The following is a 21630-nucleotide window of genomic DNA, read 5'->3' on the forward strand; positions in this document are numbered from 1 at the left end:
ATTTTTAATCCTAGCTCACATGTGAATGTTGTATTTTGAGAAAATTCTGCTGTTTGCTTTTGGGTTGGTTTGTGTTTTTTTTTTTTTTTTTTTTGGAGGGAAGGGGCTGCTCAGCAGCATCTTTTAGCAAGAATTTTTACAGGTTAGCACATTTACTGGGTGTGCAACGTATTGACTCCTGTATTGCCACTCAGTTGCAAGTGATGGTCTCCTAAAACTCCTAGAAAGAGCTAAGCAAGGACACAGGCTGACTTATCATAGAATCATAGAATAACCAGGTTGGAAGAGACCCACCGGATCATCGAGTCCAACCATTCCTATCAAACATTAAACCATGTCCCTCAGCACCTCATCCACCCGTGCCTTAAACCCCTCCAGGGAAGGTGACTCAACCCCCTCCCTGGGCAGCCTCTGCCAGTGCCCAATGACCCTTTCTGTGAAGAATTTTTTCCTAATGTCCAGCCTAAACCTTGCCTGTGTTGTTCAGTGGCTCACAAACCTCAGTCATGTTCCCTCTTCTCCTGTGAACAGAAACAGTCCTAGCAACTAATGCAACCTCGGAAAGAACAGCTTTAAACAAAATGTGATGCTCGTCATAGCAGGGAAGCCTTTCCTTGTCTCTAATCACTGTCAGAGCCTCTCTTCCAAAACCTTCTGTTTGTACTGGATCGCCCTTCCTGCCTGCTGGAGGGCTCCAGGCAACATACCAGCTCCTGGAGATACTTCTACAAATGGTTTCAAGATCTCTCTTCACCCTGTGGTAAGAAAAGGATGAGCCAAGCCAGATTCAGCCCAGCTGGAAGTCTTCCTCCAGCAGGAGAGAGGCACACCGGGCACGCATGCAGCCCTGTGACTCAGCTGAACAAAAGACATGGATAATTGGATGTTGCAGCGCTCCCTTGGCAAGGAGGGGATGGGGCTGGGCTGCCTTGCAGAGTTCAGCTTGCTTCCTCAACAAGGAAATTTGCAGCATAATTAAAATGAAATGTTGGTGTCTGTGTTGCACATTGAAATATTGATGGAGGGAAGCATTAAGAATTTTATGAATGCATGCTTCCGTGTTGTGATTTACTACCCCAAAACACCATTTTCACAGAAACTACTCAGGAAGAAAGGGGGAGAAATGAAAGAGCAATTGTGGGTTTATCACTGCAGAAAAAGGGAACGGAATTGGACAAAGTTAAATCAATGTATTGAAAGATCATCTTTGGCTCTGATCTTTAAATACAGGAGGAGCTCCCTTACACCTGGGAAGGGTCCAATAAAGTCCATGGAGGCTTTTTTCCCTTTCCTGGTGCCATACTATGTAATGCTGGGAAGGGGCTACTCTGCTTTTAACTGGAGTTAAAAAGAGGTCAAGCCCCTATTTATAATGAAGCTTGGAGCAGAGTACTCATCCATGTGACAAGACACATAGGTAGGACTTTCTATCACCTGCATTTGCCTGCCACGGTGTCTTTATTACCCACTCCCACCAGTTTGGCCAAACACAAGTCTGACTCCATCCTTATTTCAAAAAAGGGGGAGAGGCAATATTCAGAGCTCTTTAATTACAGCACAGACTAAGACAAGGCCTTTGCTGTAGCTAACTCTGCCTGAAGTTTATTTGCCACAGGAATGAGTGGCAACTTTGTCTCTAGGATAAGTGAAATCCGAGTTATTAGCCAATGATGAGACCCTCAGCATCCAATAAACCTTGGACAAGGTGAATGCAGAACTACAGGGTACCGACATAGCAACCAGCTCCAAAAAGGGTGATGGAAATCATGCTGGGATCCAGGAGGGCAGTTTAAAATACACAGTTTCACTTCACTCAGTAAGTACTGTTTTCCTTTTTGCTGTGCAGAATCAATCAATGAATTGCAGTGAGCAGTCAGGAGTTGGAAAAAACATCAGCCTTGGTGAGGGTGAGGCAGGCAACACACCCATCCACGCTGCCCACCAAGAGACCTCTCCTGGCATGTCCCAACCTCAGCTTCTCCATTAATTCTCTCCTGTTCACTTCCTCTGCTCCTTATAACCAGGTTAAATCAGAAGAAAGGAGTCGCTGGCCCCATATTTGGGCTGGGGAAGGTCTGTTCCAACGTGAGGCTGTACTTGTTTCTGCACTATACCCACAAGCAACTTTCTCTTTCCCTTCCATCTGCAGGCTGTGACAGAAGGAGCAGGGATGCACGAGGACATCCCACTTATGAGGTAGCTGTAGGGCTATCGAGGCAGCTCTGCAATGGCAGGGAGGGCTGGCAGGTCTCTAAAACACAGAGCTGGGGAGAACTTGAGCCTTTTTCCCCTTCAGTGTCCCTGGCTGCCTTCTTTCTTCACCAAACACACAGAAAGGGAGAGAATTGTTCACTCAAAGCTGTATAAGCTGGTCATAACCACATCACATACACATATTGCAATGTTTGACTCCAGACGATCTGAACTGCAATGTTTTCAAATGCACAATAAAACAATGACCCCCAAATTCCAAGCTGAGGGCACAAATTGAGTGTAGCTCTGCAAACTGACCTATGTACCTGAAAAGGAAGATATGTATCACAGTTACACAGAAGGACTTGAATCTGTAGACTGGCAAGCTAACCAATTCCAGGTTCCTTGCTCCCCATCCCAGCCACTGCTGAGTTTAACTAGGATCGTGGACAGACACTCGTGGAACAGTTCAATGCACCCAGGATCTGAATCACCCCTTGGGATTCATCCAAGCCACCTCTCTTGACCATGGGGTGAGATTATGTACCCACATGCTTCACGTCAGGATCTATGCTGGCAGGGGCTCAGCTGCTACTCCACTGGCAGACGCAGACATAACCTTGTTTCACTTCTTTTAATTACTGTTCGTTCCAAAACCAACGTTTGTTTCATTATACTTCCTATTTACATTTTCTACCAATATTTCTCCCGAGTTTCATTTCCTTTGGTAAGACCAAAATCTTGGCTCTCTGAGCCAACTTAAAAATGTTAAATTTTGACTGTATCTTTTAATTCAAGCACTTACATATACAGTTTTGAACCCCTAGTATCATAGAATCATAGAATCACCAAGTCGGAAGAGACCCACGAAGTACAAGGCAGATATTGTCCCACAAGCTGAAGCAGAAGAGGCAAAGAACAGAAGTTATCCCAACAAAGCTGATTATTCAAAGCTAGCTGGTTGGAGGAGTCCTTACTGGCTACATACATTGTGAAAAAAATATTCATTTTAAGGTTTGATTTTGTTTTAACATAGAGAGCTAGAATCCATACAATAAGGCAACTTTTTTGCAAGAGGAATTTTTATAGTACGTATTCTATTTACAAGTAATTCACTCACTGCAACGCAACAAAATAGTTTTATAAGTCCCTTGATTTACTACTTACTCAGCAGAAAATAGCCGCAGGAGAGGTCCATAGAAAATTAAATACATGCACACATTGAGAAAAACAGTATGTGACAGATACTGCTCAATGAAATTTTATGTGACAAATAGCTGATGGTAGGTGTGTGATTTAAAGGTTGTACTAAATATCTGAAGCTTTAACTAATCATTGCATAAATAGCTTACAGTGGTAGCTTTGAGTTAACAACTGATAGAAGGGTCCTCAGCAGGTACAGACATGTATCAGTGGAGGCAGCTCCAAGTACGTTCTACAGGAAGAGGAGGAAAGATAAACCCAGAAACATTACTGGGAAAACAGAGAGCAAACTATGAAAACTCAAGCCTGGGAGGAGCAAGCAGTAAGAGTAACGTCTGGTTTTCATCTCTGGCACCCACAGTGCAGGATGGAGAGAGGCCCAAATGGGCCTGCAGGATGCAGTGCAATTATCCACTGCATGAACCCTCCTTGGGCCATCCACAGGACATCATATAGATGCCACAAAAGGCCAAAGGTGCATGCAGAAATTTCCTTGTACACAAAATGCACTTTTTTGGAGCTCTGCCTCATGAGATTTCCAGCAGCCTCCAGGAGCTCTCATTTTGAGCCTGATAAAACACCCTAAGCACACGAAACACCCTGGCAACTCACCCCATAAGCAGCACGGCTATGTACAAACCACCTCCTCTTGGTTTGATGAGCCTCATGCAAAGTCAAGTGGGCTTTTTATTCCTGCAGCTCTTGGTGAAAACAGAGGGGTTAGTGCTCCCTGCCTCACAGACCACCTCCATTTGGGATGGCCAAATGGGTCTTTGGGCAGCACGGAGTACACCCCCCACCGTGGTGTACAGCACCTGATGGGAGTAGCAAAGCTGCTCACCCAGCTCAGTTCTTCAAAGCTTGCTCAGCCAGCTCAGTTCTTCAAAGCTTGGCCTTTATTCTGTTCTTTTTCTCCCCAACAGGAGAGGACATGCTTTAGAAGAAAGAAAAGTGGTTTATATGGGCCAAACCCCCTACCCCCATGACATTCAAGGACTGGAGGACCACCCTGGGGACAAAGTTCAGTATTGCAGGAAGCCTCTCTAGAGTATCTCAGGAGGTCCTTTTCATTGTTTAATCTAAATCATGTTAATCTGACAAAAGGGGGAATTGCCTCAGTGCAAATTCAACTGGCAGGAAGGAAATTACATGACTTCCTAACATGAACGAGAATTTGCCATGGTACACCAGTGTTCAGGAAATCACCTCGCAGATGAGCAAGGACAGCGATGCCCTCTTGCTCTGGAGAACAAGGGTTGAGTGTACAGCAGTGTCTTCTCATCATTTCCAGGAAAACACCAGAAGTTCAGTGAGGTCAGGAAATACTTCCAAGAAGTGTAACTCCTCCTCCCTGGTTTCAAGGTTGTACATTCAGCTATGGTCAGTTTAGGGCTATCTGTGTGCAGAACGCAGCTACACCACTGGAGAACAAAATTTTTAGCATGGAGGAAGGTAATTTAGACATCAATAAGTATTAATCTTCACTTTCTTTCCTCACTGACCTGAGAGAAATTCTCATATTACCTACAAAATTAGAATAATCATACACTAGTTATCTACCTTTAAAGAGGATCCTGTCCACTTTTTTCCCAAGGGTAATCACTTAGGATAAGAAGGAGAGGAGCTGAAGTCACTGCCCATCTTTTCCTTCAACTAACAAAGGAGGGAAGAGAAAAGAAAGAAAAATACCAACAAGATCAGTTTCCACTTGGGTGAGGAAGAGATTGGACAGGACACTGCCCTTTTACTGTCACTTTTGGTTCCTCTTCTTGATGTGAATTCCGAGAGCTAATGAAGATAGATGGGTTCGTCCATGCTGTTGGGGTCTGGATACTAATGAAAAGTATTTAATAGTCAAGAGCTGTCACGGGCTGCATTGATTCATTAGCAGAACTAGGAGGAGAGTGACTCTACCAGCACGTCAGCTGCTAATAATAGAGCCCAAATCAGCTAGGGACTGAATCCAAAAGGAAGACAAGGCAACTGTAGACTCGCAGCTCACCTTCACTGTGGAGACATTTTACAGAGAAGAAGGCCTGGATGCTGTGGGACTGATTGATACCAAGCAATTCTAACAAGGCCTTGAAACAGAGAACTGAAAGATAAACAAAGGCCCACTGAAAGGAATACAAGAATAAGTTCAGTGGGAACAAGTACCAACTGAAAGGAAAATAATGGAAGAGAAATATCAACATAGTTAATTTTAGTGTAACTTGGTTTTCTAGCATGTGCAGTAGTTTAGCCAGTAATATGTTAGTAATAGCTTTATGGCCACCTATCTTTAGCCAATAATACACTGCAGATACCCTCGTGGGCACCCAGTTATGTAACTAAAAAGGGTATATAAAGAAACAGCTAACTCAATAAAATGTTTTCGACCCATCAGATTGAAGTCCGTGTGATTAATCCCCTCGCTTCACCAAAGGCAACAAAGGCAGAAACTCTTCCAGAAAGCTTGTTTGCACCTCCCACCTCCTTCTAAGAAAGGATGTGCCCAGGAGGAGTTGCTACGGGGCCAAGTGCCCTCAGGAAGGAACAGTGCCCACGGTATGGAGGTTGCCTTTCCCTGCCAACCCAAGAGCATGGCTGCAGATCAGCAGTGGAGAAGATCAGTGGATGAGCACTCTGTTTCTAGAGGATTTGCTGTTTTAAGCACTGTTTTTCCCCTTCTGCAAGGAGACCTGCAACCCCTTCAGACCTGCCCAAGAGACCTCAGCACAGCCTCTCTACACAACAATTTTTTGCCTTCTACCTTTTGAGGATACAAAATTTAATTGAGAATTTGGTCTTTAACATGCTGAAGCTGTGATTTCCCCTTGCCTCTGTTTCCTGCCTGTCCAAATAAAAGCCTTCCCCCATCTATTTCAAGCATAACCAACTCACAGCACAAAATCTCTCTCCCTTTATGTCTACAGGGCCTGAAAAAAAAAAAAAAAAGAAGCTTGTTCTAGGGCTTTTCAACACTACTGGAAAACAAATCAAAAAATTAACAGAAGCGACTCCTGGGAGAGGAGAGCTGCACTGAAGATAAGCTTCCCAGGTGTCTGGAGGAGTGCAGAGAATGATGATGAAATAGCTATATCATATGTACACACATTTGTTAGAGTACATAGTGACACAGCTGGGAGACACTGACAGCTCTGCAGAGTAAGACTGATTTCCAAGCACTGAAAATCATCTTGGTGGAAGGCTTAGGAGTAAAAATTATCCAGCCAACCTGACAGAGTGGTCATAATTTTGGTGTCTAACATCTCAGTAATGCCTGAGTCACAAATTATCATTCTGCATCAGCAGAAAACAGAGGTCTCAATGCTTTTTGTTGACATGTCAGACTTGATCACCGGCTACAGCAATTTGGAAAATAAGACAGGTGCTGTTTGCACCATACTTCCTACCAAGGAAGATAGTGGCACAGGGCAAAGAGGGAAAATATCCCATTCTCCAGTTTGTTGAAGTTTCTTCCAAGCTCTAAAATACCCTTTCTGTGGCTCTATAAGGAAAAAACACAATCTCATGCTGTAAAGTGTAGCTAAATCTTCCAGTAGTATAAATGAAAGACAGTGAAATGTTTACTAGTATACTATTTCTTCCTCTTAAACTAAATGTGGAACAGAACTCAATTTCAAATTTCATCAGAAGATGGTACCACAAAGACAGTAAAAAGCCTTCTATGCAACTCATCCCTGCTGGCTGGTTACTTTTATCAATGAGCCTCATGCAAAACGTGACCCAGAACCACTACGGTCTGATTTTTCTGGTTCATAGCTCGTAACACCAGCACTACTTTATGAAAGCTAAGCATTACTAAGCAAAATGGGAACATTAATCTGCAGTCTACATCCAAACTCCAGAAGGAAGAATTCAGATCCCAAATTCTACTGTGCAAAACGGGTAAGACACATCTGATTTCCCACTGGATGGGCTCTCACCCTTTCACCCACAAAAGTCACGTCTGAGCACCGGAGAAATGCAGTGGCACCAGGAGGGTACCCAAAAACAAAAGTGGTTTTAGAAATCACAGTCCTCCTTTCCTCCTTATACTGAAGCAAGACCGGATTCCCAAGCATCTAGTGGGGTGAAGTACATTCATCAGATACTTCACCAAGTATCCCAGCTGATTTAAGACTCCTGTCAGTCATATGAGCTACTAAGTACTTGCAGAAGAAGGCAGATTAGCTGCAGTAACCAGGCTTGAATGACAGAGTGATTGCAGGCCTCAAGTCTGCAGCACCACCACAGTACCTGTATTTATCTACATGCTGGGCATTCACTGTAAACTGCTGATCAAGTGCTGGTTCCTGGAGAGAAACCCTGCCAGGTGAGCAATGCTGCTGCTAGTGCACAGAGGTTGCTTTTTGATCCTGCTGACTTATGTCCTTGCTGCCATGGGAAGCAATATCACACCTTCCCAGTTGTTCTGGAACTGTTGTTCCTTTTTACTAACATGACTTGCTTGATCCAAGAATAGGAGTTTGGGGAGAAAAATTCCTGGTTTGCTCTCCCTCTTATTCTATCCTTGGCCATTGACTCTTCCTTTAATGTGCAGGCAGTTTGTCCAAAGCCACCACCCTGGCTGAGGAGGGGAAAGCACCAATATATGAGCACTCCTGAGCCTGATGATATGTCAGAGGTGGATTCCCCAACAAACTCTGGTACTGGAAACCAGAGTTTCTCCCATCCCAGGAACAAACATTTTCTCCCCATCATGGGGCAGCCTCATAGAATCATAGAAGCACCAGGTTGGAAGAGACCCACCGGATCATCGAGTCCAACCATTCCTATCAAACACTAACCCATGCCCCTTAGCACCTCGTCCACCCGTGCCTTAAACACCTCCAGGGAAGGTGAATCAACCACCTCCCTGGGCAGCCTCTGCCAGTTCCCAATGACCCTTTCCTCATCTTCCCTTTGTGTGATCAGTGTGAGGACCAAGCTCTCGCTAGGATCTTTTAGAGGCCCCATGGTTCAGAGCAAGACGTCCTCCTTCCAAAAAAACAGTCAGGTCTCCCATCAAAACCCTCTTTTCCAGCATTACAACACTGTCACCAATGTCTCAGCTCTTCATGGCGCCTCAAGCAGACTGCAGCAACACCCAGGGAAAGCTATCTTGCCACAGGACATTTTCTCTGAGATAACAACACAGGGCAGCTGGTGCCACCAACCAACATATTCCAGGAGTTCACAGCACCAGTAATTTTCCTCTACACATCAGAAACAACCACCTCCCTTTCTCCTTCCTCCCCACCAGCTTCAACACTTTGCCTTTGCAAGGTCATAAACCCAGCCTACATCAAGCAGCAATTTCCAAGACCACTTCAGGGTACTATTCAGCCAACCTTCAACAGCATCTGAGAGGGATGTAAGCAGAGGTCTTAGAGCTCAGGTAAACCATTAAAAGTAACAGGTCCCTCCTTTTGAGCCCAAAGTCCCTCCAAGATGCTGCTGTCACAGGAGGGAGCAGATGCAGCTGGAATTAAACACAGCTCCATTTTGCTCTAACACATCAGCAAATTCCAGCCCAGGCTGTGAATCAGTGACAGTTTGCAGTATTTCATCTCTTCCCCCCTTGCCATGCTTGCTACAGGAACTCTTTATCCTCAGACTTTGAAGGGAGCTGCTACGTTATTTAATTTGCTACCCCCAATGGGTGAGGCACTGAGGCATTTGGGTTTCTTAAGATTGCTGTGTACACTATTTTCCCCTCCAATTTTTCCCCTGCTTCAAACAAACAGCATGGTCCAGTGGTCATTCGCACTAATAGCAAGAAGGAGCAGGGCAGAGGAATTCAGTTTGTAAGAAGCAGTACAAACTCATTAGGCTGGGGAGAAATAGAGGTGGTAATATAAATAAGAGAGCAACCTCATCAAGAGAGTATGTTTAATGCTAACAAGGAAAAAAAAATCAGCACTGCACCTGACATGAATTTCACACGTAAGTTTCTGCTATCAGATTATGCACAACAAAAAATTCAAAACTTGCCTGTGTATCTATAGCAGTTCCTCCTACACCATGCTCTGTGCCTGCATATCCCCACTATGCTTCCAGCACTGTGAGATGCTTCATCCAGCTCACCAACCGCCCATCTGGGATGGCTGGAGATGAAGCTGAGCACCAGAGCAGGCTCCTGCAGACAATCTGCAAGACAAGCACACCCAGCAGCCACTGGGGGACCATATACCACCAAAACCAAATAAATCAATCCCTCTGCTCTCTCAGCCCCGATCTAAGAAAAAAAAAGTATACTACTACTATGAAACACCTCCCAAAGGCAGACCTAGGAAATAAAATTTACATACCTGCTGCAAAGCAAAACAGGAATTGGCCACTGTGCCCTATACCAGGCTCACCATGTGCCATGGCCCATACGATACCTGTCTGTCTCCAAGGAAATCACCAGCTTAGCACATTTTTTTTCTCCACTCACCTGGCATCATCTTCAGTACATCAGTCACTCCTTCCTTTTAAAGCAGCCACAGGTATTAAATAGCTAACAAATCTCTGAGTTTTCAACTATTTTGAAGCCTGCTGTTTCCAGTTCTAATCGAAGCAGAGCTTGTATGCCATGCCCAAAAGCTTGCCTACCTTCTCTAATCCTCCCTAATAAAAGGTTCATACAGACAGATCTCGCCTTTACACCCAGGACCCTTCTCCTTGTCCCTCCCTCAAGGCAGCTTAGTGCAAGGCCTGCCATCAGGAAGCTGGAAATAAAACTCAAGGACTTCCAGTACTTAAAAACAGCAATAGTAACCAAAGACCTCTAGCAATCTAGCTGGAGAGACATCCTCAATGCTTTGCTGCCTACAGTGAAGCATGCCCCAGGAGTTCCTTGGGGGACACCAAAGGATCTAGAGGCGCTTCTTGTGAGAAATACTTTGGCCACGAAGGTCCAGCTGAAAAGTTGCATTGCTGAGTGCAGCCTTTCTTTAGCAGAGCTGATAACATCAACAACCTGATTTTGGGGTTTCATATGGGTTTCTGAAAGCCCCCATCCTGCTCCCTCCTGCCAGGGACTGCAGCTGCAGGGAGCTCTGCCATTCCTCAGCGTTTTCCTGACCCCTAGTGACAAGACACGGCTGTACAGCAGCCGCTTCACTTGCAGCACCCAACTCAGCCAGCATAAACAAGGCACAAAACTCACTCCTTCAGATGGGAGAAAAACTTCCAGATCTGTCAAGACGCTCACCCTCTGCAACCCCTGCACACTTGCCAGGAAGTCCAATCTGTTTAGCAAAGAAACTCAAATTCAGAACAACAGCCAGGGAGCAAGCCGAATACAAGAAGTTCCCCTTGCACGGGGCTCCAACTGTGCCCAGGGAAGCTGGGTTATGTGATTAATCCATCAGCAGACTGGACAAAGCAAGAGGTGGGGAGAAAGCAGTTTTGATTTATTACCTTCCCCCAGGGCAAACGCATCCTGTTGCAGGGAGTGGAGCGACCTTGGCAGGGCAGCGAACTGCATGATCTCACCGCCGTCCACCACAGGACCACGGAGCAAACTCCTGGGGACCTCAAGGACAAGATTTGTGACATAGAAGTACATTAGCTACCAGGCCCCATAGGCCTTGCTTTTGTCATGCCACTTGGTTTCAAGGACAAACACAGAGTCAAAGCAGGATTATTCCAGCCCAGCTCTTGAGTTGTCAAATCTAATCCAGGCCAGGCTTCTCCGTGCATCACCTAGTAATGAGTCATCTCTTCCAGCACTAGTTTGACACAAGACAAGGTCCACTTCTGTACTTTGGACTCAGGTTTGTATCATCCTCCTTCTCTGGCAAACATCCCTTCAATGCCACATTTCTTCACACCCAGATGTTATGATACTCCATCATCTTGCACACAGCTGTCTCCCACTTTGGCGTTCATGTTTTCTACACACTAGAAGCGGTTATGGCAATTTTATTGCCATTGTTTTCAATCTACCCTTCCCCAGGGGTATCTGACATCACGGCTCTTTACCTAAAGCATTGTGTGAGCAGAATAGAGAAGCTCAGATTTGTACCAGCTGCTGATTTATTTTATTCATTGTGCTGAGACCAATTCTCAGCCCTCGCTGACTTTGATAAAATGATGCTACGAGAAGAAGTCTCACATAGGAATAATTAATGATTCATCTCTATTTATTGGGCCCTTTTGTCGACTTAAACTTGTCACAACTGCCATAAATCCCCTCCAGTGCTAAACAAACTCTTTAATTAAATCTATTGTGCCACAAGAGCAATGCTTCAGATACCAGCAGAGTTTGATAGAAGAGTTTGTCCCACCCTGGCTTAAAGCACCTTCTGGGGACTGTGGTTCACCAGGAGATTGTGACCCTGTCCTAAGCTGCTTGCACAAATTCCATTTGCATGGATGCAAGCCTTGAAAATGTATTCACAGTGAATTCCTGAGGCACTGCAGTTGGTTAATTGTTCCTCTGCTGTCTAAGCAATTGTCCTCCCTTGCCCACAACAAATGAGTTTCAGTCTCATCAGCTGAGCAACCTCAAAGTCATAAATGCATGGATAATTCTGTACCCACCAGGCAAAAATCTGCTCCACCATCTCATGGGTTACTCACAGTCCTCCTGTCCTGGGTCTCCCTACTGAGGGAAAAGAGGTGACGCATAGCAAGCAAGCCCTTCTCCCTTCTGAAAAGGTGGGAAGAAGGAATGGCAGATGTTACCAGCCCTGAAGAAAAGCCAAGATGAAGCAGGCTAACAGCACACTCGGGATTTTCTAAAGGACTTTCTTTAAGGAGCAGGGCCTTCCTAACAGCGGATCTTGTTCACAGTCTGCCTCCAGCTGCAGCCAGAAGTGGACCTGGGAAATGTAAGAACAGAGCAAGAACAAATAAAGCTTCTTCTGTTTCTGTCCTCACCTACTTTCAGCCTGGGAAACATTCACAGAATATGTGTTTTCCCCTCCTGGTTGTGACAGACAAACCTCTCCCCTGTAGGGCTGGAGGACACCTACTCTTCTTCCCAAGTACAATATAAAACAAACACCCAGCCCTATAACTGCGCCTTGCTTGAGATAAAGCCTCTGTCAGCCAGTGTCATCAGCAAACATCCCACTGCTGGCTCAGCAGCACTGCTAACACTCCATCCAATGCAAACTTGCATTGCAGCAAATGATGACAGATGCCACCGCTTGCTTTGCTGGTTAATCCCATTTGCCTCCTGAGAGGGCCCGAGATGCAAAGCCAGAATGAATTTACCATTACTTGAACCTTGCTAATGCTAACCCCAGAGGTCAACTGTTCCTACAGAATGTGAAAAGCACACCTGCAGGACCCTGACATTAAGCACATTTTCAATACTGTTAAGTGAGAAGCCACCACATACCGTGGGGAAATTAAAAAGAAAAAAAATAAAAAATCAAACCACATCAGAGGAGTGTGGAAAATCCACCAAAAAAAAGCTGCTTGTTGCTATGTTGTAGTGTCCTAAGCTTCTGCAGGAAACCTCCCTCTCCTGGAAGGAGTGAGGATCATGCTCTCCACATTTATGTGATTACAAGCAGCCACATATTGCAGCCAGGACTCTCAGGGAAGGAAGCTAGTAACCCTCTTCCCTCAAAGGGACCATTAAATTGTTTCAGAGAATGTGAAATGAGAAAGGGGGAAATTCAAGGAGCAAATTTTGAGATGGGAGTTAGCACACAGATCTCAACCAAAGCAGCTTTCAGGGTCAGGAACATTTTGTTAAAGAGGTATTGGCAAAATAAAAATAATAAAAGCAGGCGAGCAAAGAGCTCCCTCCAAATACAGGAGGGAGCACATATGTAAGTTTAGCTGCCATTGACCTAGCCCGAAGAAGCACAGCTCTAAACTAAACAACAAGGGAAGAAAAAAAAGAAAAAAAACCTGTTGCCAGTAAACAAGCACACCCCTTGCATGGGGCTGCAAACTGCTCTGAGCAAACACCTTGCCCAACATGACTCAATTAATCATTAAAAGCAAATCTAGAGCCCCATCTCAGAAAAAGAAATTAAAGCTTTGCGGAGGGGGAATTTAATGCACCTAAGGGTTCAGGTGTCAAAGTCAGCCACAATTTCACACCACAGATTGAGGAAAATCACAACTGCACTGTTGACATTTTTCAGCAAAAGCACATCCTTCTGCAAGATCTCTCTCACACATAGGGCTGGCAGTTAAGACTTGATTTATAACCTAGGAGAGAAAACACCATTACAAAGGAGCTGGGTAATCAGCAGATGCCATATAATTAACCGGTTTGCTCCTGATGTTCTCCAACCGCAGAAATTCTCACCTTTGATGAGCTGAGGTGTCCATTAGTCGTTCTGTACTGGCAGCATGTATATTGGCAAGGTAAATAGGATCAGTTCCCAGCCATGCTGGAACAAAATCCAACAGAGGGAAAACAGGGTATCATGAGAAATGGGGTATTGGCTTCCTCCCCACCTCCAAATCAATAGGGAGGCCAACAGAGGCACTGTCACCTAGCCAAGTTGCATTCAAGGCCCTGACAAGTCACCATCAAAACAGCCACTGCCTTTTCTTGAGAAAACTGCTGCTGAGATTCCCTGAATGTAGCTGTTACCCGCAGCACCCATATATCCACCTGCAAATTCACGACAATAATCCTTTCTTTACCTCCTGCTTATGACACTATTTACAGGGGCGCTTCTGCTGGGCTGTGCTGATGAAACTGCTAGTCCTGGAATTCAAACTTACGCCAAGAAAATATTCATCCAGTCTTTCCCAACCTTACAAAAAGTTCCACCTCCTGATTTCATTGCTGGAAACCACACAGCACCCTTTCCCTTCCCATCCATGTCAAAGCTTCCAGCTTCATATCTGCACACAATTATTTTCTTCTCAGGTGTTGCATTGCCATCCAAGTCTCCAGTCCCCTGACAGAAATCCAGGGTCTCCCAGGACGCAAAAGATGCTCATTTTTCCTTTTCATTACAGCGGCAAGCATATCTATAGAAAGAAAAAAAAAAAAAGGAAAGGAAGAATTTGCTTCCTTCTAGCTTGCCTGCTGGAGAAACAAATCATCTCTGTGGCATACACAAACTCTAACAGCAGAAAACAAAATGTGCACTACAAATGATGTATGTCACACTATATGAAAAAAAAATCCAGAATCAGTTGCTTCAAGGGTAAAGAAAGCCACGAGGGCACAGCAAGATGCTGGATTTCTGTCTACCACTTATATCAGCATTGTACAAAATCGTTGTCAGCACTGGAAAATTGCCCATCACATGAGTGGGTTTAGCTGTCAACGACCTGCAGGACATGGGCACAAATCCAGCAGGCCTGGGGAGCAGCACGTGGCATCCATGCAGACACAGTTCCCTCGGCAACAGGAGAAAACACCTTAAAATGCTTAGAAGTATTGAGTCGCATACACTCACCCCGTCACCCTGGCTCTTGGTGCATGGACTGCGACATAATTCAGGCTGTCCACAGATAAGGCAGCCCTCAGCTCACGATCACCACGGCACAAAGCTCAAAGGGCTGCCAGGCACACATATGCTCACTCAGAATCATAGAATAGTTTGAGTTGGAAGGGACCCTGAAGATCGTCTAATTCCAACCCCTCTGCCATGGGCAGGGACACCTCCCACTGGATCAGGCTGCCAAAAGCCCCATCCAGCCTGGCCTTGGACACCTCCAGGGATGGGGCAGCCACAGCTTCCCTGGGCAACCTGGGCCAGGGCCTCCCCACCCTCATAGTGAAGAAATTCCTCCTTATATCTAATCTAAATCTTCCCCTCTACAGTTTATAGCCATTCCCCTCGTCCTGTCACTCTGTGCCTTTGCCAAAAGCCCCCTCATAGCTCTCTTGTCCTCCCCCTGTCCCATTCATCACACACTTTGCCAGCAGCATCCAGCAGCACCAGCTCCAACTTCCCCTCTCCGCATCCCATTCCGCCTTTTCCTCCTAGAATCACAGAATAACCAGGTTGGAAGAGATCCACCGGATCATCGAGTCCAACCATTCCTATCAAACACTAAACCATGTCCCTCAGCACCTCGTCCACCTGCACCTTAAACCCCTCCAGGGAAGGGGACTCAACCCCTCCCTGGGCAGCCTCTGCCAGGGACCAATGACCCTTTCTGTGAAGAATTTTTTCCTAATGTCCAGCCTAAACCTCCCCTGGCGGAGCTTGAGGCCATTCCCTCTCGTCCTGTCCCTTGGGAGAAGAGCCCAGCTCCCTCCTCTCCACAACCTCCTTTCAGGGAGTTGGAGAGAGCAATGAGGTCTCCCCTCAGCCTCCTCTTCTCCAGGCTAAACACCCCCAGCCCCCTCAGCCGTTCCTCATAAGGCCTGTTCTCCACTCGTGCAACAGGTTAAAGAAAAGCGGCCGTGCAGGGGAGGGGCAGGCGGGCAGGTTTGGCCCGGGGCTCAAACAGACTCTCCTCGAGCGTTGCCAGAGCGGCCGCTGCGCGCAGCGCTGGGCGAGTCCCCGTGGGCGGAGCCGGCCTCTGGCCGCGCCTCCCGCCCCACCAGCCGGGCCGCGGGGGCAGCGCGGGGCGGCCGGCGGGGAGCCGCGGGCCATGGTGAGTCCTGCCGGGGGGGGTCGGGTTCGGGCTTCGAGCGGCGGCCGCGGCCTCGGAGAAGCAGCGGGAGGCACGGGAGGAAGGAGCCGGGCTCTGTGCGGTGGTTAATAAGTAACGCGGGGAGCTCCGCTGGCTGCTGGGGGGAGACCTCATTGCTCTCTCCAACTGCCTGAAAGGAGGTTGTGGAGAGGAGGGAGCTGGGCTCTTCTCCCAAGGGACAGGACGAGAGGGAATGGCCTCAAGCTCCGCCAGGGGAGGTTCAGGCTGGACATTAGGGAAAAAATTTTCCCGGAAAGGGTCACTGGGCACTGGCAGAGGCTGCCCAGGGAGGGGGTTGAGTCCCCTTCCCTGGAGGGGTTTAAGGCACGGGTGGACGAGGTGCTGAGGGACATGGGTTAGTGTTTGATAGGAATGGTTGGACTCCATGATCCGGTGGGTCTTTTCTAGCCTGGTGATTCTATGATTCACCAAAGCCGGGGCTCTCCAAGCTTGGCTGCTCTCTGAAGGGGGGGAGAAAGAGTCTCTTAGCAGGGCTGTCCTGCAGGCACGACCCTCGCTCCAATATCGCACGACAAGGGTGACCCCCACGCCTGCACAGGGCACACAACCATCCCTTTTATCACAGCATAGCTCCTTCCAGCCCTGCCCGCAGGTCCTGCTCACGCCACGTCCCCTTTACCTTCTCCTAGGGGACAAGCCACCCTTGAAAGGGAAGATGTTAGTTTGAGCACAGAGGGTTGTTCCACCTCCAGAAAGCCTCCAGTTCTCTCATTTTCCCATGCTGGTTCCTTTGCCTCAGTTGCACAATGCATATACTTTATTTCCTGGTGGAAAAACAAAAAAAAAAAAGCTAAAAAAAAAGAAAAACAATGCCTTGGCAGTTGAGAACCAGCAAATGAAAATGAAATAATTAAATTTCCCTAATGAGAAGAGTGTGTTTTAAAGGATTAAGTGCACATGAAAGCATTAACATGCTATACTGACAAAACCAGCAGGCTGGCCAATGTGCTGGGGTCGACAGGAAAAGGAAAAGGAGTGTGGTGGAGGGCTTGGGGTTGAGCGCCCAGGTAGTGGGTTCACCACCACAAGACACAGCCGGAGGAGCTGACTTCTGTGTGGTCTGTTGGTCAAACCTCAGCCTGGCCATGCCTCCTGCTGGCGCTGGGCTCTCAGACTGGAGCTGGGCCTGGAAAAAGCCCTGGGGCCCATCCTGCCATGTAGTCGCAACACAGAAAAGGGTTCGGAGAACAATTAAACCATGCCTCTTCCAAGCAGCCTGGTTTCTCACTCTGCCTGGGGGAGGCTGGCTCAGCACCCAGGCCCCTGCGTCCTTGTCCTTCTGCTCCAGGAAAGCAACAGCTCTGGCTTTACGCAGCCTTTCCTCTCCTTAGGACTGGTACACGAGCAGGAGCCCCTGGTCCTGAAACCAGGCACAGCCCTTACCCCACTTCCATCAGAGATCCCCTGCCAGCGGCCCCACACAGAGCCAGCCTCTGTCCCCACGTTATACAGTTGCTAAGCTACCCGCGCCTGGCTTATCACGCCATCAGCGCAGAAGGGCAACAGCCGAGGGTTTATTGCACTGAGCCGTGTTTACTCAGTACCTTCCCTCCAAACGCAGAACTTGGGAAGGGATGAGGTTGAATTAGCGGGGAAGTGGTGGAGCTGGGGCTGACAGGGGCTCAGTCCAAAACTTCACACAAACTGAAGGGTGGCACAGGTGGTTTGCATGCTAGCAGAGATGCCGAAGCATGCACAGGTGAGAAAGGCTTTCCCCAAACATTGTATGAAAGGGAGAGCATGCAGCCCCAGTGGCAGAGAGATGGGAACCATCCCACCCCAGCCACCTCTGAGCTAAGGGTCACCGTGCCCCTTGACTCTCCATTTCATCAAGTGCTCTGCATCTGACCTTTCTCTCTGAGCGCAAGGGTCACAGCTCTGCAGCCAGGTACCCACACGGCCTGATGGCTCAGGAGATCCAGTAACACAGGAATAGGACATAGTTTTTTGAATCTCCCTCAAGGCATGCAAAACCAAAGAATAATCCAACAAAACATCAGTTCCATGGCTGCCTCTTTGGTTTTATACAGCCTGTGAGCAGGTGAGCAACAGGAAAGGATTATTTGCCTTCTTTGATCAGCAGTCCCTCAAGACACTTCACTTGGGCATTGATGTTTAGAAGTAGCATCTTAAACAGCTGAGCAAATACCTATGAGAAACAGTGGGCTATACTTATTGGGACTCAGGTCTAACCTGGCACACTTTGCCCTGCTGCACATAAAGGAAAGCCAATTGCAAGGAGATGTTTGTCTTTGTCATTGAGAAACAATCCTCACCAACTCCAAACATCAGGTCACCCACTAAGAAAGAATTTTAGTTGTCAGAACATCATCTTTCAAATAGAGCAGTACCCCTTCACACTCACTCCTGCCTTCCCCACTGAACCAGAAGATACACTGGTTTGGTAGCCCACATCCCCAAGAACTCCCATTCTAGTTTCATATTTGCCCATATTCACTCCCCAAAGCCAAGAAGAAATTTTCCCACTCTAAAAAACAAATAACAGCTCTGCTCAAGAGCAGAAGACAATGCTAAACCACAACCACCACCAACCCCCACCCTTTGTTACTCACAGAAAGAAATACTTCTTAAAATCCATAAGGGAGATTGAAAGGGAAAAGGAGCTGGACTGCAGTTTGGTGTGAATCATCTCTCTGATTCACACCACTTCTTTCTCCTCTAAAGCAGGCTTCCACTGTGGATGACCTGCAAATAAAGCCTTTCAGCTTTGGGAAGGTAATTTGTGAACCTCAAAAACAAGGAATTAATTCTCAATTATGGAAGCTGTCACAGAATTTTATTGTTGTTTGTTTTGGGTTTTTTTTCCCAGAAAATGATATGTACTGTATTTGGAAGCTTAACCTCCCACAGCCATTGTCTCTTAGTGCCTCATATTATAATGAATACACATGTACATTGGTAAAGCAGTGGCTGTTGCAGGTCAGAGGCTGGAAGTGACAAGCTGGACTTAGCACTGGCACATGCAGGACTTACCCAGGGCAAGGAGCAGGGGACAGGGGACAGCATTGATATCCTCTATCATCAGCACCCCCCCAGTTCAGGTCTGCACCCACATTCCAGTCCTCCCACTCAGTCTGCAGCTGCTTCCATGGACCTGTAACTCCACAACCCATGCGCTGCCTTGCTGCTTGGAACATCTGCTTCATCCCATCATGTAGTGATAGGACTATGGGGAATGGCTATAAATTGGAGAGAGGCAGATTTAGACTAGACATGAGGAGGATATTCTTCACAATGATGGTGGTGACACACTGGCACAGGTTGCCCAGGGAAGCTGTGGCTGCTCCATCCCTGGAGGTGTTCAAGGCCAGGTTGGATGAGTCCTCGAGCAGCCTGATCCAGTGGGAGGTGTCCCTGCCCATGGCAGGGGTGTTGGAATTAGACGATCTTTAAGGTCCCTTCCAACTCAAACCATTATATGAATCCATGATCCTACCTCTGCCACACTGATCTGCTCCTCTTCCTTTTCCTTTCTCTGGTGTCAGGCAGGAAAAGCCCACAGGCTGAGCGCAGAGGAGAGGGAGCAGCTGCTGCCAAACCTCAGAGCCGTGGGGTGGAACGAGGTGGAAGGCAGAGATGCCATCTTCAAAGAGTTCCACTTCAAGGACTTCAATCGGGTATGAGCATCAGCAGTACAGTTTTACAATGTGGGAGACCTGGTTTGCAGAGCAGGGAGCCCCATCTGCAAGACTCAGCCAAAGAAATCTCTCTGTTCCTCCTGAAATGCAATGGCTGGTCAAGATAACTTCCCCAAGACACCGAAGTGTTTGATCCAGCACGTGGTTTGTCTGGGAAAGGTCCCCAAAAAGAGGAAAACACTTAGAAGCCCCAAACAGACATACAGAATATCCCAGGCTCTGCCTTGGGTTGGATTACCTAGAAACAAGTGGTGTGAAATTAATAGCAGTGGGGTGAAAACCAATATATCATAGGGTAAGTGGTTCAGAGCTAACTTTTCTTCTCACTCCTCTGGGCAGGCCTTTGGCTTCATGACCAGAGTGGCTCTACAGGCAGAAAAATTGGATCATCACCCTGAATGGTTCAATGTGTACAATAAGGTAAGAAGGTGGGACAGTGGGGACAACCAGAGCTCTCCAGGGAACACATCCCTTTTGTGAGGTGTAAAATAGCAGCCACAAGTGCTGTTGGATCAGTGCTGCTTTTTTCCGATGCAATTCCCTTAGCATATCACAACCAGTCTACAAACAATCACCTGGAGATCCTTTCCTCCCCCTTTTTTACTTGTCCAGCTGAGCAGTATCTGCCTGTAGGCTGACACCAGGGCTTCCTTTAAAGTCAATATCAGAGGTAGCAGCAAGGAGAAAAGCTTTTGGATAAAGGCAAGTTGAAACACAGGCACAGCTGGATGCTGTGACCAAGGCAGGATGAGCAGTAGGAAGGAGAAAACCAGGCAAAACATCAGACCACCTCTCCCACCTCAGAAAATTTTGTTAACGATCCCAGAGAAGTAATAGCCTCATCAGATGTAAACTGTCTGCAGCACTCGGGGAAACTGTCCCTACTTTTTCTGCCAGCAACACTTGGTCAGTCTGTTTGTCTGGTTTAGGTTCACATCACCTTGAGCACTCACGAGTGTGGAGGCTTATCAGAGCGAGACATCAACTTGGCGAGCTTCATCGAGCAGGTTGCAGCTTCTCTCTCCTGACTGAAGACACACATGTGAAGCCAAAAATCAACTCTGCCACTGCCACAACCTGCATCTTGCCTGGACAGCTGCACCTAGAGCCTTCTCCCAACTTTCAAGCTAGTTCCTGGATCCAGACTGCCAAACGTCATTCCAAACTGCCCACTGCAGCTCAGATGGATGGAGGCACTATTTGGGCACCATGTATATACCAATCTCTGATCTTGCCGCTTCCATTGCTAAACCCTTTGTTAGCTGTGCGCTACAAACTGCTGAGCCTCCCATGCTTTCCGCAGATTTGCCCTTTTACTAGGAGTCATGTTACACAATTGCACCAGTAAATCTTTCCAGAGCCTGACCCCATCCAGTCACCATGTTACTGCTTCTTACCTACTAGAAAATGGTATGTGAACCATCTGTAACGTACCAGCAATTGTGATGTGCAGTTTGGTTAGTGCTGTAACCTCTCTTTAGCAGTATTATAAGCAGGCATGTGATCACATCCCTACTGTAACCAGTCTTCTGTAGAATACCAGCTGAAAATGTTTACAATAAAGGTCTTGATTAACCTGATGCCAGTGTGGAAGGAGGCCTCGCTGTCAAAATTCAGTCAACAGGTTTTCCCAAGGCAGGTACTGGTGTCACTGCTTGCGAGGAGGTGCTTCTGCCATGGAAAAGCTTTGTGAGCAATGCAGAGAAATAGCAATGTGGAGAAATAGCACACACCTTCATACGCCTGCACCTCAAAGTGAACAAGGTCTGAAAGAGAAGGAGATTATCAAAGCCACAGTAGGTGAGATAGAAACTGCCTCTCCTAAAACCAGAAGGGTACCATAACCAATGCACAAACACAGGGAAGGCACAAAAGCAGTCCAGCAGCGCACAAGGGGCTGCTTATTGTGGGATGCCTCCCAATGCAGGTGGTTTTGGTCCTCCACTTCCATCTTCGCTCCACTGACACAAGGATCTCTGCATTCACTGACAGGCACAGTTTGCTG

At 47.1% G+C, this 21630-nt stretch overlaps 1 protein-coding gene and 1 long non-coding RNA gene across 2 annotated transcripts in view; one reads left to right on the forward strand and one right to left on the reverse strand.

The window, feature by feature from the left end:
* The window catches only part of LOC138724023 (uncharacterized), a 39398-nt gene extending 22577 nt beyond the window's left edge, over window positions 1-16821 (reverse strand). Inside the window, exon 1 of the long non-coding RNA XR_011337962.1 lies at window positions 16586-16821. This is a non-coding gene — a long non-coding RNA (uncharacterized lncRNA). The remainder of the gene's footprint in view (window positions 1-16585) is intronic.
* Window positions 16822-19448: 2627 nt separating this feature from the next.
* PCBD1 (pterin-4 alpha-carbinolamine dehydratase 1) lies at window positions 19449-21198 on the forward strand. The gene is made up of 3 exons (XM_069863668.1): window positions 19449-19604; window positions 19965-20045; window positions 20555-21198. The coding sequence occupies exons 2-3, from the start codon at window positions 19977-19979 to the stop codon at window positions 20651-20653; spliced, it is 168 nt and encodes a 55-aa protein (XP_069719769.1). The 5' UTR covers window positions 19449-19604; window positions 19965-19976; the 3' UTR covers window positions 20654-21198.
* Window positions 21199-21630: the final 432 nt, after the last annotated feature.

The sequence above is a fragment of the Phaenicophaeus curvirostris genome, chromosome 9, assembly GCF_032191515.1.
Source record: "Phaenicophaeus curvirostris isolate KB17595 chromosome 9, BPBGC_Pcur_1.0, whole genome shotgun sequence".
NCBI lineage: Eukaryota > Metazoa > Chordata > Aves > Cuculiformes > Cuculidae > Phaenicophaeus > Phaenicophaeus curvirostris.

What these genes read in the sequence shown, in the direction of transcription:
- PCBD1 (XM_069863668.1), top strand. Translation starts at nt 19,977, where the DNA reads ATGACCAGAGTGGCTCTACAGGCAGAAAAATTGGATCATCACCCTGAA. An exon ending in GGTTCAATGTGTACAATAAG is followed by an intron (nt 20,046 to 20,554) that starts GTAAGAAGGTGG and finishes TGTCTGGTTTAG; the next exon opens with GTTCACATCACCTTGAGCAC.